Genomic DNA, 13,111 nt, shown 5'->3' with positions numbered 1-13,111 from the left:
CAGGGCTGAAGTCGAAGCCTAAGCAACTTAGCTTCATGGGGAAATATTCTCTCATTTGCAGTAAACTTATATACTCTGTTCTTAGCCTTGATTCTGTTAATTTTACAAAATACCAACCAATTCAACAAGTAAAACACCATTTCCAGTTCCAATGTCAAGCACAGAGCTGTCCAGAGGGATCTTTTGTTTTTCCATCCATCTGATTAAACGAATCATGCTTTCTTCTCCAAACCTATCAGAAACAGAGGCTTAAGTAATCAACATATCCAAGACACATGAAAGGCACAGCAGCAACTATACTTCATCTCTCTCTCTATCTGGCATTCACAAAGCACCTGTCACTATAGCATCTAGGCAGCAACCTACACAGATCATATTCCAAGTCTGAATTGTTTAAGTTTAAAGTAAACCAAATGGCTTAAATCCCACTGGGATTAGCAGTATTGGAAACTAAGGCCCTCTTTATGGCCACATAAAATAAAGACTGCACTGGAAGCTTCCCTAGGCTGCCTATTCAATTCTTAGTCTCTGATGATAATAACGGATGTCCTTGGTGATGTGAGTACGTGCCTGCTGGTAAAACAGACTGCAACCACCAACTCATTGCACACACAACTACTAATTTTCAGGGAGTAACTAACAATCTTCAGTCACAACAGAGTTGGGCCAAATAGGAATTGGTGATTCCAAGGTGAAAAGCTCCATATCATATTACCAATACTTTGAACTATCCAGTGACCCGATGAGTTTTTTATTTTGCTTTTATTCTATATATTTTCAAAAGAATAAAAATACTGTATGCATATGTCCATTGATAGTTATTCTCTTTATTTACCAAATTTCCCCAGCATCTCCGCTCTCCTGAAAAATCTGTAATTCACTTTCATATGCAGCATTCCAACTAGAGAGGAAGAGAGGACAGAATATGAAATTAACACAGGAATGACATAGATGAATGATCAAGAAGAAAGGGTACGGGTGGAGATTGTATTCACATATCGTACACCCCATGTCCAACCCATAAGCTGTTGACACGTGCATCAAAACAAAGGGCCAGATTTCCAGCTCCATTTGAGAAGTGTATAGCACAACCCAGGAGCGGTATGAGGGCAGGGGGCAACAGTGTGTTTTTGCATACCCCTGATCCTGGGGTTGTTTTGCACATTGAGTTAGTCCTCCAGAGTAGGTCAGACTGTTATAACCTCCACTAGCTGCCAACAGCCCCAATAGATTATTATAGAAGCTAGGAGTTGCTGGGAGCCCCAGTCACCTCTCTTTATCCCATACCACACTTCCTATACCAGCAACCAAGATTTAAGAGGTGGCATGGGAATGGCTATGGTGACTATATGCCCAGGCTAACCCGGGGAGATTCTCCAGTGGTTAAAACAAGGGGGAGTCCTTGTGGCACCTTAGACACTAACAAATTTATTTGGGCACAAGATTTTGTGGGCTAAAACCTACTGGCTCAAATTGTGGAAAAGCTGCATCACTTGCCCCATAATCTCAGATCAATAAGGTTATAATGGTGTCTGTCATACTCATAAGCTGCAATGTTCCTTTTCTGGAGCCTTTCAGCACTCATAAAGGTGTGAAGCTCCTTACAAACTCTTGAGAACATCAAGCAAAAATAAAGGAAATCACTGCCAATCTGAACCTTACAAAACCTGAGACACAAATGAATGGCATATTCAATGATTTTATGATCCATGTTAGAACTCATTATGTTCTCCATGGTATTGCTCAGTCAAAGGTTTATTTATATACTATACAAACTGATGTGGAACATTTTGTCCACAGTCCAGATAACGCTGGATGATCAGAGTGAAGGTTCAGTTGCTAGATATGAACTGCATTGGGGGGAGAGGTAGATTTTTCTGATTGCTCCTCAGATTGAGTTTAAAACTTGAAATATTTTAGCTCCTGTTTAAATTTTGCGTTTTAAAATAGAACTGCTTTCCAGTTGTACGATTACAAAAAGCTTTCAGAACCACCAACTTCTAAGGTTGTAATTTTTGTAGCGGTTATCATCATGTATTTTTCTCAAAGTGTCCAAAAAACTTCTTTTAAACAACTTTTTTTTCTGTAGCAGGTGATGAAGAATAATTGGAAAATCGTACAATTTACAAAGGATTCATTCCTCAGGTTCAAGAGAAAATATTAGGCCTATAACACATTGCTACATACTTAAGGTCACATGTTCTCCTCCTAAACTCCACAATCAAATTAAAAAAAGAAAAGACTGAAACAAGGAGAGAGAGATGCAACAAACTTTGCTGAGATCTAGTGCCCGGAGAAAATGTCATTAATAAGAAATTACAAAAAGCATTGACAATTTTTACTTTACAACTGTCTACATGGGGAACTTGCCCAGAATAGCTATTGAGGAATGAACTATTCTGCTTTGAAATCACTCTCTGATTATTCTGGAATAGAGTGTCCACAGGGAGAGCTATTCTCGAATAGCTATAGCAGTCAATTTCTCTGTGTAGGCAAGCCCAAACAGTATCTATCAGCAGTGAGGTTTGATTTCCAGCTCAGGAATACATTATATACGGTAGCTGTGCTGGAGCTCACGTCTTAAATGGCAGCATGACCCCCAAATGCTGGAACAATTTTTTTAGTGGGAGTGCTGAAAGCCAATGAACCAAACTGTAAGCCTTGCATATAATGGAAACCACTTCAAGTCAGGGCTGTAGCAGCTCCCCCTGCACCCATAGTTCCAGCACCCATGCTGTGATCAAAGGTTTGGGCAGTGTCTGGCAAGCACTCAAGTACAATCCTTCCGATCCCCAGGGGACATATATCCAGCCATTGCCAAAGCCACAACACTATTTTAATGCCCTAAGGCAACTCGCCAGCCTGCTCACCCAGGCTGGGGGTGACACCTCACTGCGGCACCGCAGACATCACCAGAGCTCAGCAGCAACAGAGCTAGAGGAAGCAGGAACCAAGGTCCCAACGAATGTCAATGGGCTTTGGGACAATTTTGCCAACCCGATTGCCCTGGAGTTTCCAGGAATTAAAGATTAATCTTTAATTAAAGATAATGCCAATGTGATGAAAGCTCCAGGAATAGTCCATCCCAAGCTGGCATCCCTAGTTAGGAGCGGAACAGCCGCAGCCCCTCTGAAAAGCCCGGCCCTGAGCCCTGGCTGCAAACACAAACCCATGGCCTGCCCCCTACGGATCGAAACCCGAGGGCCTCGCCGCCTCGCCTGCGGCCTCCCCGGGGGGAAGGCAACACCCCTGCGCTCTGCCGCGGCGGGGAGGGGTGCGACGTTCAAGGTGCTGGGCCGCCCCGCCCGGGACTCACTGCTCTTTGGTCCCCAGGGCCGAGGGGCCGAACTCAGGCCCCAGCCCCGGGGAGTCACGTGGCCGCTCCCCGGCGTCACTCATCCACCAGGCGGCAGAGAAGCCGGAAGTGCCCGAGCACCATAGATTTCGGCTGGGCTAGCGCACTCCTGCGGCCAGCCCCTCTAGGCGGCTGGAGGACTTTTCCTCTGCCCTGTGCTGCTGAAGTAACGGCAGAGGGGAGTTGGGGTCGTGGGAGCTGTGCCCGGCCGCGAGATCGGGGCTGCCGCGGCCGGGCTCAGTGGCGCCTGAGAAGCGCTGTGTGTTTACATAATGTCTCTTCTCAGTGCCTTTCGAGCGGCAGGCTGGCTTGGGTGTTGTACCCTCTTAGGGGTGGGGGCAGTGTAGGGTCAGAGCTGGGTCACTTCAGGAAGGGCGGGTGCACCCACACACACGCCCCTCTCTCCCCCTCCCCCGGCTGTTAACTAGAGGGGAGATGAAAGATGGACATAGGAGACAGAAGTATTCAGAGTCTCTGGATTAGGATAAAAGGGGTAAAAAACAAGGGTGATGTCCTGCTAGGAGTCTACTACAGGTCACCTAACCAGGTGGAAGAGGTGGATAAGGCTTTTTTTAAACAACTGACAAAATCATCCAAAGCCCAAGATTTGGTGGTGATGGGGAACTTCAACTATCCAGATATACGTTGGGAAAATAACACTGCGGGGCACAGACTAGCCCAAATAAGTTCCTGGACTACATTGCAGACAACTTTTATTTAGAAGGCTGAAAAAGCTACTGAGGGGGAAGCTGTTCTAGACTTGATTTAACAAAATAGGGAGGAACTCATTGAGAATTTGAAAGTAAAGGCAGCTTGGTGAAAGTGATCATGAATTAGAGTCTGCAATTCTAAGGAAGGGTAGAAGGGAGTACAGCAAAACAGAGACATGGATTTCAGGAAGGGATTTTGGTAAGCTCAGAGAGCTGATAGGTAAGGTCCCATGAGATCAAGACTGAGGGGAAAACAACTGAGGAGATGTAGCAGTTTTTCCAAGGGACACTATTAAGGGCCAAAAGCAAGCTATTCTGATGGGTAGAAAAGATAGAAAATGTGCAAAAGACCACCTTGGCTTAACCACGAGATCTTGCATGACCTACAAAATAAAAAGAAGTCATATAAAAAATGGAAACTAGGTCAGATTAAAAAGGATGAATATAGGCAAATAACACAGGAATGCAGGGCAAGATTAGAAAGGCAAAGGCACAAATGAGCTCAAAACTAGCTATGGGAATAAACGGAAACAAGAAGACTTTTTATCATACGTTAGAGCAGAGGGAAGGACAAGGACAGGGTAATAGGTATCCGGACTACATTGCAGACAACTTTTATTTAAAGGCCTGAAAAAGCTACTGAGGGGGAAGCTGTTCTAGACTTGATTTAACAAATAGGAGGAACTCATTGAGAATTTGAAAGTAAAAGGCAGCTTGGGTGAAAAGTGATCATGAAATTAGAGTCTGCAATTCTAAGGAAGGGTAGAAGGGGAGTACAGCAAAACAGAGACAATGGATTTCAGGAAGGGCGATTTTGGTAAGCTCAGAGCTGATAGGTAAGGTCCCATGAGAATCAAGACTGAGGGGAAAACAACTGAGGAGAGTTAGCAGTTTTTCCAAGGGACACTATTAAGGCCCAAAAGCAAGCTATTCTATGGGTAAGAAGATAGAAAATGTGCAAAAGACCCACCTTGGCTTAACCACGAGATCTTATTGACCTACAAAAAAAAAGAAGTCATATAAAAAATGGAAACTAGGTCAGATTAAAAGGATGAATATAGGCAAATAACACAGGAATGCAGGGCAAGATTAGAAAGGCAAAGGCACAAAATGAGCTCAACTAGCTATGGGAATAAAACGGAAAACAAGAGACTTTTTATCAATACGTTAGAAAGCCAAGAGGAAGGACAAGGACAGGGTATCTCCTCTCTTTTTTTCTCTGGAGATATTTAAGAGTAGGTTAGATAAATGTCTATCAGGGATGGTCTAGACAGTATTTGGTCCTGCCATGAGGGCAGGAGACTGACTCGATGACCTCTCGAGGTCCCTTCCAGTCCTAGAGTCTATGAATCTATGAAAAGGAAGAGTGCCCTGGGAGGTAGGAAGTGGCCCAGGGGAGGCTGGTCTGGGGTATCAGCTAGACAGTATTTGGTCCTGCCATGAGGGCAGGGGACTGGACTCAATGACCTCTCGAGGTCCCTTCCAGTCCTAGAGTCTATGAATCTATGACAAGGAAGGATCATCTCATCCTTATTTCTTGAACCATGGAATTGAGGGGGGTTACGGTCAAGGAGCTCCAGTTACACAGCCTCCTAACATGACATGCTCATAACATTTTTAGGTTCTTACAAGTGTTTTTGCTGCACAACGAGGGACTATGGGGTGTCGCAGTAGTGAGGGGGAATGTGGAACTGTGTGAGAGCAGTGCTAGGGGGGGAGGATTGGGGTGGAGTAGTGGGGGGTATAGGTGGAGAAGACTTTGGGGATGCAATGAAGGGAGAGGGATTATGGTGAGGAGGATAAATGGTAGAGGAAGGGAAAGGCATTGGTAGTAGGGTAGCCTGGTGGCCGGTTTTTTACCAGAAAGTCCAGTCGAAAAGGGGACCGGACGATGTCCAGTCAGATCTATTGACTTGACACCCAAAGTCCAGTTACTTCTGGTGGGGGAGGCAGGAATGTGCCATCATTACCCACGCCAGCCCCTACTCAGCTAGGGCTGCTCCTATCTGCATCAAGCTGCTGCAGCTCCCGTCTATGCTCTCCAGGCGAGTTCCTCCTAACCCTTGCAGGGAGGCGGGCAGAGGGAAAAAGCAGTGAGTGATGGAGGGATGGGGAAAGAGGAGCAAATGGGCGCAGCCTCAGGGGGAAGGGGCAGGGCAGGAGCTGGGCCTTGGGGGAAAAGGCAGGGCAGGGGTGAGGCCTGGGTGGAAGGGGCAGGGCAGGGGCGGGTCTTCAGGGGGAAGGGGAGGTTATTGCACTCCTGCTGGAGTGTCCGTTTTTTAAGGTCTGGGGCAGGAGTACTAGGAGAAGTGGAAGGGTGGGGAAGACATTGGGATTGGGGATTTGGGGCTGGTTGGCAAGAGGAGGGAAGAGATCTGTCAGCCCATGGTATCCCCTCCCTCCTCTATGCGTGCAGGATTTGGGGCTGTCTAAGCCCCTCTCCCTGCACATCAGGTGGGAACAGATCTGGGGGACGAGGGGGTGTCTGATCCCCTTTCCTTGCTCTCCATTTATGATCTTGGGTGGGGGGTCTTCTCTGGGAGAAGTCTGAACTCCTTTCCCTCTCTTCCCTATGTGAGTCAGGAATCAGGGTCTGGGGGTGGGAGGGGTTGCTTTTTTTTGACTGGTCTGAGCTGGGAGTACGGGGACAGCAGTGAGGTGGAGTGTTGGAACAGTACAGGGAATAATGAAGTGGAAAGGAAGGTGTCAGAGATATGCTGTGGGGGAGGTGGGGAGAGCTTTCAGCTCTGTCCTCCACAAAACTCCTACATCCATCAGTCCATCCAGGATAGGTGCTTGTAGCTCCAATCAGTGTAGTGTCCAACCACATCACAATCTTTAATGGATTTATCCTCACAACAACCCTGTGAGTTAGACAGAATAAGGTCACAAAAGAAGTCTATCATGGAGTGGGATATTGAACGCAGGTGTTCCAGGTCCTAACCACTGGACTGGACCATCCTTCCTTTCATGCCCTCCCCCACTCCCCACCCTCAAAAATATCCTCACTGAACTCCAAGCTAGACCTGCATCCTCTCACCAGCTCCTGAACACATGGGTCCCAAGATGAGGTTTGCCTCTCTGTGGGACTGTTGGGAAGGACAACCAGGCAGTGCTGGAGAGGCAAAGAGATGATGCAGAGGCAGTGAAGACTACAAATTAGCAAAGGTTGGGGAGCTAGACATGGGGCAGACCAATCAACAGATCCCAATACACTCTGAACTTTGGGCATGTCTACCCCATCTCTGTAACAGGTTGACTGGAACCATGCAGCTTAGAAGCAGCTGTGTATTGAGGATGAAGGCAAATACAACAGGCTGTATTCTATGCAAATCAGACTTCTGGGAAGTTGCCAGTATGACCCTCACTCAGATGGGCAAATTTTGGACAGCCCTATGTCTGTCCATGGGGGAAGAAAGTCAGGGGCAAGAAAGCTCTCATGTTGTGTTTGCATATAGAACATTTTAGCAATACTGCAAGCTTCTTTATAGATAACATGGGCTTGGTCTGGCAAAGCATTGAGCCTATTTTGAGGTATTTAGCATTGTACATGATTGGACCGTATGTTATTCACATAACAAACCACACCAGCCCCATGGAATATGCTTCTTTTTTCCAGACTTAAGTTTTCAGGCCATTAAAGAGCTTGAAAGTATTTCTATTTTAAGCTTCATAAAGTCAGTAGGCCTGGCAGTAATGCTACACCACTAATATTTTAGCAGATTAGAGGACTAAGTTTAAGAGATCCAATCCTGCAACCCTTAACTGCACAAACAGGATCAGGTCATAGCTATTTTAATCCTGTAGTTCAATAGACCAAATTCATCCTTAGCATGACTCCAATTTTATGTCCTGTTCTTTTGTCTGCCTCTCTCTTAAACTGTGATTGTTTTGTTTTAGAGACATGATTTTCCTGTTTTTCCATCATCATATACAAATGCCAGCATGTCATTTAAACAGATTAAACAGTAAATTGCCTCACTTTAAGTGGATAATGTGACTCCAAATGACCAGATTTTGAACCCTGCACCATCTGACCAATCTGACCGATCTAAAACCATCAGAATCAGAAGGATTTCTGCTATTTCTTTTGGATCACTAGCGTTTGAAGAGACAGAAAATATAAACACATTTCTTAGACTCAACAATGAGTGCAGTGCATAACCTACAGTGAATGGGGCTTGAAACTTAATCAAAAATATAATTGCTATTTTATGGCAAATGAAAATGTAAGCACCTTAAAATAGAAAAAGAAATAGAATCTAATCTGTCTGTACATTTCTAATGTGACCATGCCATACCATCTAGGAGTCCATAATAAAAATAATAGTTTTCTATATTATTTTTATTCTGCGCCTATTATACATTCCCTTTAAAAATGACCTGGAGATAACATTGTTCTATATTGTGTTGGGCTTATCAAACACAGCATTATCACCTTTCAAAAGGAACTTTTCATCACATTTTAAATAATATTTTCCTTGCTGTTGTTTATCTGTTCCATGCTTTAAAGGGATTATAATAATCTGTTTAGTTGCTCTATGTTTTTTCTTTCCTTATTCATTCACACATAGGTTCAGTTTTGAAAGGCTTCTCCTAAGATCTCCCAGTATTGAGCATTTGAAATCTATGTATTGAATAAAAAGGTATTGATTCTTCTATTAAAAATAAGAATTTTATAAAGATCAAGTATACAAATAAATAAATACTATAAATACTTATATCCCCAAAAGGAAGAAGTGTACGCAATGAAATATATGACAGGACTTGCACCTTTTCCAAAGAACAAGCAATTAGGAATCTGAAAATGGGTGTAACTAGCTGGACACTGCATCAAAGTGATAAACCCTGAAACGACCAGATCATCTGTGCTGGAGGACCCACACAGAACCCAATCTGATCATCACAGGGGTTCCCCCACATGGAATGGTTTGCAAGATGAAGGCCATAGCCTTTTTGTTTTCTAACACAAGGAATTACATGGTTTGGGGAATCAGATTCTACAGGTCCATTTAATGTAAAAACATACAGCAATTCACTATTTAGGTAGAGAAATCAAGCACAAAAATGTCAGGAGAGTGAAAAATTATGCCTTCAACAGCCATCACTCAGCCTTTTTGCACAGCTCTGGAACAGTTTTAACAATATCAAACTCCATTCTGAAAACACTATCAAGGGTGCTGCTTACTATCTCGTGTAGTTTCAAGGGTGTCAATAAGTGTTTACTGTTCTGAGGAGCTCATTGGTTTCCATGGACTATTCTTGGTTGCCTGACGGACATTTGGTAGTTTGATAGTTTTGGTCCTATAAATGTTACAGTAGAACCTCAGAGTTACGAACACCTCAGGAATGGAGGTTGTTCACGACTCTGAAATGTTTGTAACTCTGAACAAAAAGTTATGGTTATTCTTCCAAAAGTTTACAGCTGAACATTGACTTAATACAATTTTGAAACTTTACTATGCTGATTAAAAATGTTGCTTTCCATTTATTTATTTTTCGTAGTTTTCATTTTACACAGTACTGTACTGTATTTGCTCTTTTTTTTTGTCTTTGCTGCTGCCTTATTGTTTACTTCAGGTTCCAAATTGGGTGTGTGGTTGACAGGTCAGTTTGTAACTCTGGGGTGTTCTAACTCTGAGGTTCTACTGTACTATATTAGGCCTCGATTCTGCAAGATTGGAGCCTGAAAGTATATTTTTTTACAGCAAAAATAAGAATGAGGAACAAGGCTGTAGGAATCCTAGACCTAATTTAGCTTTGACATATGAATGCACAACTCCCTCTGAATTTGGCTTCTTCGTTTTTGTTGTTGTTGTTATAAAAAAACTTGGGCCCCAGTCCTGCAAGCTGATCCAGGCAGGCATTGCACAAGCAGAACTCCATTGACTTCAATGGGGTGATACACATGCATAAGGGTCTGCCCATATGGATTAGCTTGCAGTTTCCAGGCTTTAATCTCTTAACCTTAATGTTACACTAAGAATCCTTAATTTAATTCCCCTTGGTTAATAAAAAAGAGTGAAAGAAGTAAGTATGAAAAAGAAAAAAAAGTATTTGCATGTGAAATCACCTCTACTGGAATACATATTGTGATTTTTACTTCTCATTTACAAGTTTTGTTAAACTTTGTATGAAACTGTATATGAAATCACATCGCCCTGCGTGGACATGTTACTGAACAGCCCCATTAAAATCACACTGTCACCTGTACATTATTTTGTGGGAAATCTGTCACAGGAAAAGCTGTTGCCACCAGTGGGGCAGATTTTGCTGTTAGAGTAACTCCATTAATTTCAGTATGATTGGCCTGAAGTGTAACTGGAAACAGAATTTGGTTCCTTATATTATTGTTCAGTTCATCCATACCTCCAAAACCAAAACCTTCAGTACTACATATTCATGAAAACAAATAGAAACCTTCGCAATTTTAAAATTACTAAATCAATTTTATTATTATTACATATATTTATTACAGTAGTGGCCGGAGAACCTGATGTGGACCCCCACTGTACTGGATGCCATACAAAAATAAAATGACACAATCCCTACCCCGCTGAGGTCTAGTCACCTGTGGTATTTAAGTCTGAGGCCCAGAGACAGCATGGGCAGAGGGGTCTACATATCCATGGGTTATCTGATGACAATCTAACGACACCACAGTTAGGTCAGGGCACATGGAGTGGGTCTGTCCCTGTACACTGATCCTGCTAGGGCAATGCTTCGTGACCTGGCCTCGTGTCTATACAGCGTTGTGTGCATAGACAGCACTTGGACAAATGGTGCTGACACTGCTAGGGCAATGCCTGGTGACCTTCCCTTAGTCTGTTCAGCACTGTGTACTCTGATGCTGCTTAGGCTGCTAGAGCATTGCCTGGTGCCATTCCAATATTCTGTACAGCACCGAACATGCCCACATTGTTAGGGCATTGCATTGCAACCTGTCCCCGTGCTCCATACAGCGCCGTGCGCGCCCACATTGCTAGTGTATTGCCTGGTGATCTGTCCCCGTGTTGCGTACAGCACCATGGGTGCCTATATTGCTAGGGCACTGTCCTTGTGCTCTCTTACTGCTAGAGCACTGCCTGGCGACCTATTCCCGTGATCCGTACAGCACCATGTGCGCTCTCACTGCTAAGGCACTGCCTAGAGACCTGTCTCTGTGTTCCCTGCAGCACCGTGTGCTCTCTCACTGCTAGGGCACTGCCTAGTAACCTGTCTCCGTGCTCTGTACAGCACCGTGCGTGCTACGCTGCTAGGGCACCGCCTGGTGATACTCCGCAGTACAATGACAATCATTACTAGTAGTGCATAGCGAGATGTATTGATAGGCACGGCCCAGATGGGGGTGCCACCGGCCCCGCAAGCACTGTGCTAGGACGCACCAGTTCCATCGTGACCGCGCCAGGGCCGTCGGGGGCAGCAGCTCCTAGTACTCCCAGGCGCCCGCGCATTGAGGCTGACAGCTGGGAACTACATTTCCCAGGCATCCCCGCGGCGCTCCCGGAAGCCGGGACTGTGGGGCGGGAGTGGGTGGGGCGGCGCGGTGGTTTGTGGGAGCGGCAGCGGCCAGCTGGCTTTTATCATGGCGGCTTCCATTTCGGGCTACACGTTCAGGTTCCGTCTTGTTACTACGCGCCAACAGCAGCGCGGATCACGTAGGTTCTGGGGTGCGCTCGCCTCCTCGCCGATTCCACCAGGGGGCTGTTTGGGAGGGGGAACGGCTTCGCACCCCACTGGCTGGGGCTTCAGGAACCCCCTGCCTGCTTGTCCGGGCTAGCGCCGCCGGGCCGCGCGCTCTCCCCCGCCGCCGCCTCCCCCTCACCTTCTGCGCGGGACAGACCCCAGCCGAGGGTAGGTGGGGTGAGGGAGTGAAGGGGCGAGTTGGTGCGGGGTAGGGGTGGCGCTGCTTGTGAGGGGCTTGGGAAGTGAAGTCTCCTTATGCCCCCCCCCCCCCGCAACTGTTCTAACGAATCAGTCAGAAGGAGTACAGGAAAAAGGGGGGAGCCCAGGTGGATTGAACTCCTTGGTCCTACACATGGCAGTAGGCATTAGGCAAAGTGGTATGTGTCGTTGCAATCCAGACTAGGCGTTTGCATGTCCGTGCATTGTTGATATCAGTCGTGCATCAGTCCCCCCTCAAGGGATATTTATTTCTCTTGTTGCTCGGGTTGTTTAAACTCTGGTCTGAATACATTCAGGAAATGGATCCTATTCTCCATTTTCTCTTGCCTGTCCCATATGCCCCTGCTGAAATTAACCAGGTGGATAGTATGGTGTCATAGTCGCATAAGGTCATTCATGGGTCTCTAAACCAAAAATTAGCTTCCAAAAGCTGCCTAATATCTAGAGTTCATTACTCTAAAAAGCCCACTTTGTTCTTATAAATAAGAGAGAGTTTTTTACAATATTCTCTTCAGTGTACATAGTTTCTCTTGCATAAAATCATTTTGGTATACAATAGACTTTGGATCATAAGTCACTTAAATAAACTGCCTAGTTTGACCATCCCTTGAGTATTGTAACTTACTTGTTGACCTAATACAAGTTATCACTGTACTTTCATTGTAAAATGTATGTAATCATGAAGCAGAAATTTAAAGAGAGTTTCAGTTGCATTATCAACATTCTATTGACAGTGTTTCACAAAGTAAACAAAAAGCTACATTTAATGTATCATACTACTAGAATTTATTATAAGGATTTTATAATGTCTGCAGAGGTCTTTCACCCTTGAAAGTAGATTTTTTTCATTTTAAAGGGTGTGGTTTGACTAACAGTCTGATGTAGGCCAGAATTCTGCAAACATATGTGTCAGGGGTCGGCAACCTTTTAGAAGTGGTGGCCGAGTCTTCATTTATTCACTCTGATTTAAGGTTTTGCGTGCCGGTAATACATTTTAATGTTTTTAGATGACTCCTTCTATAAGTCTATAATATATAACTAAACTATTGTTGTATGTAAAGTAAATAAGTTTTTTAAAATGTTTAAGAAGCTTCATTTAAAATTAAAATGCAGAGCACCCCCCCCCACCGGAACTGTCGCC

The 13,111-nt window shown here is 44.7% G+C and overlaps 2 protein-coding genes across 3 annotated transcripts in view; one reads left to right on the top strand and one right to left on the bottom strand.

Moving 5' to 3' along the window:
- EEF1AKMT2 (EEF1A lysine methyltransferase 2) overlaps window positions 1-3,426 on the bottom strand; it is a 46,803-nt gene extending 43,377 nt beyond the window's left edge. Inside the window, exons 1-3 of one of the 2 annotated variants that reach the window (XM_032796510.2) lie at window positions 3,317-3,426; window positions 836-901; window positions 118-232 (exon numbers count right to left, since the gene is read on the bottom strand). In XM_032796510.2, the coding sequence (XP_032652401.1) occupies window positions 118-232; window positions 836-901; window positions 3,317-3,399 (264 nt within the window). In that variant the 5' untranslated portion in view covers window positions 3,400-3,426. The remainder of the gene's footprint in view (window positions 1-117; window positions 233-835; window positions 902-3,316) is intronic. The other variant, XM_032796508.2, reaches the window with a different exon arrangement.
- Window positions 3,427-11,620: 8,194 nt separating this feature from the next.
- ABRAXAS2 (abraxas 2, BRISC complex subunit) overlaps window positions 11,621-13,111 on the top strand; it is a 28,639-nt gene continuing 27,148 nt past the window's right edge. The window contains 2 exon segments of the mRNA XM_032796468.2: window positions 11,621-11,680; window positions 11,682-11,723. Coding sequence (XP_032652359.1) covers window positions 11,651-11,680; window positions 11,682-11,723 — 72 coding nt within the window. The 5' untranslated portion in view covers window positions 11,621-11,650.

This window comes from Chelonoidis abingdonii, chromosome 15 (assembly GCF_003597395.2).
Source record: "Chelonoidis abingdonii isolate Lonesome George chromosome 15, CheloAbing_2.0, whole genome shotgun sequence".
Lineage (NCBI taxonomy): Eukaryota > Metazoa > Chordata > Testudines > Testudinidae > Chelonoidis > Chelonoidis abingdonii.
This window is presented reverse-complemented; position numbering and strand designations above follow the sequence as displayed.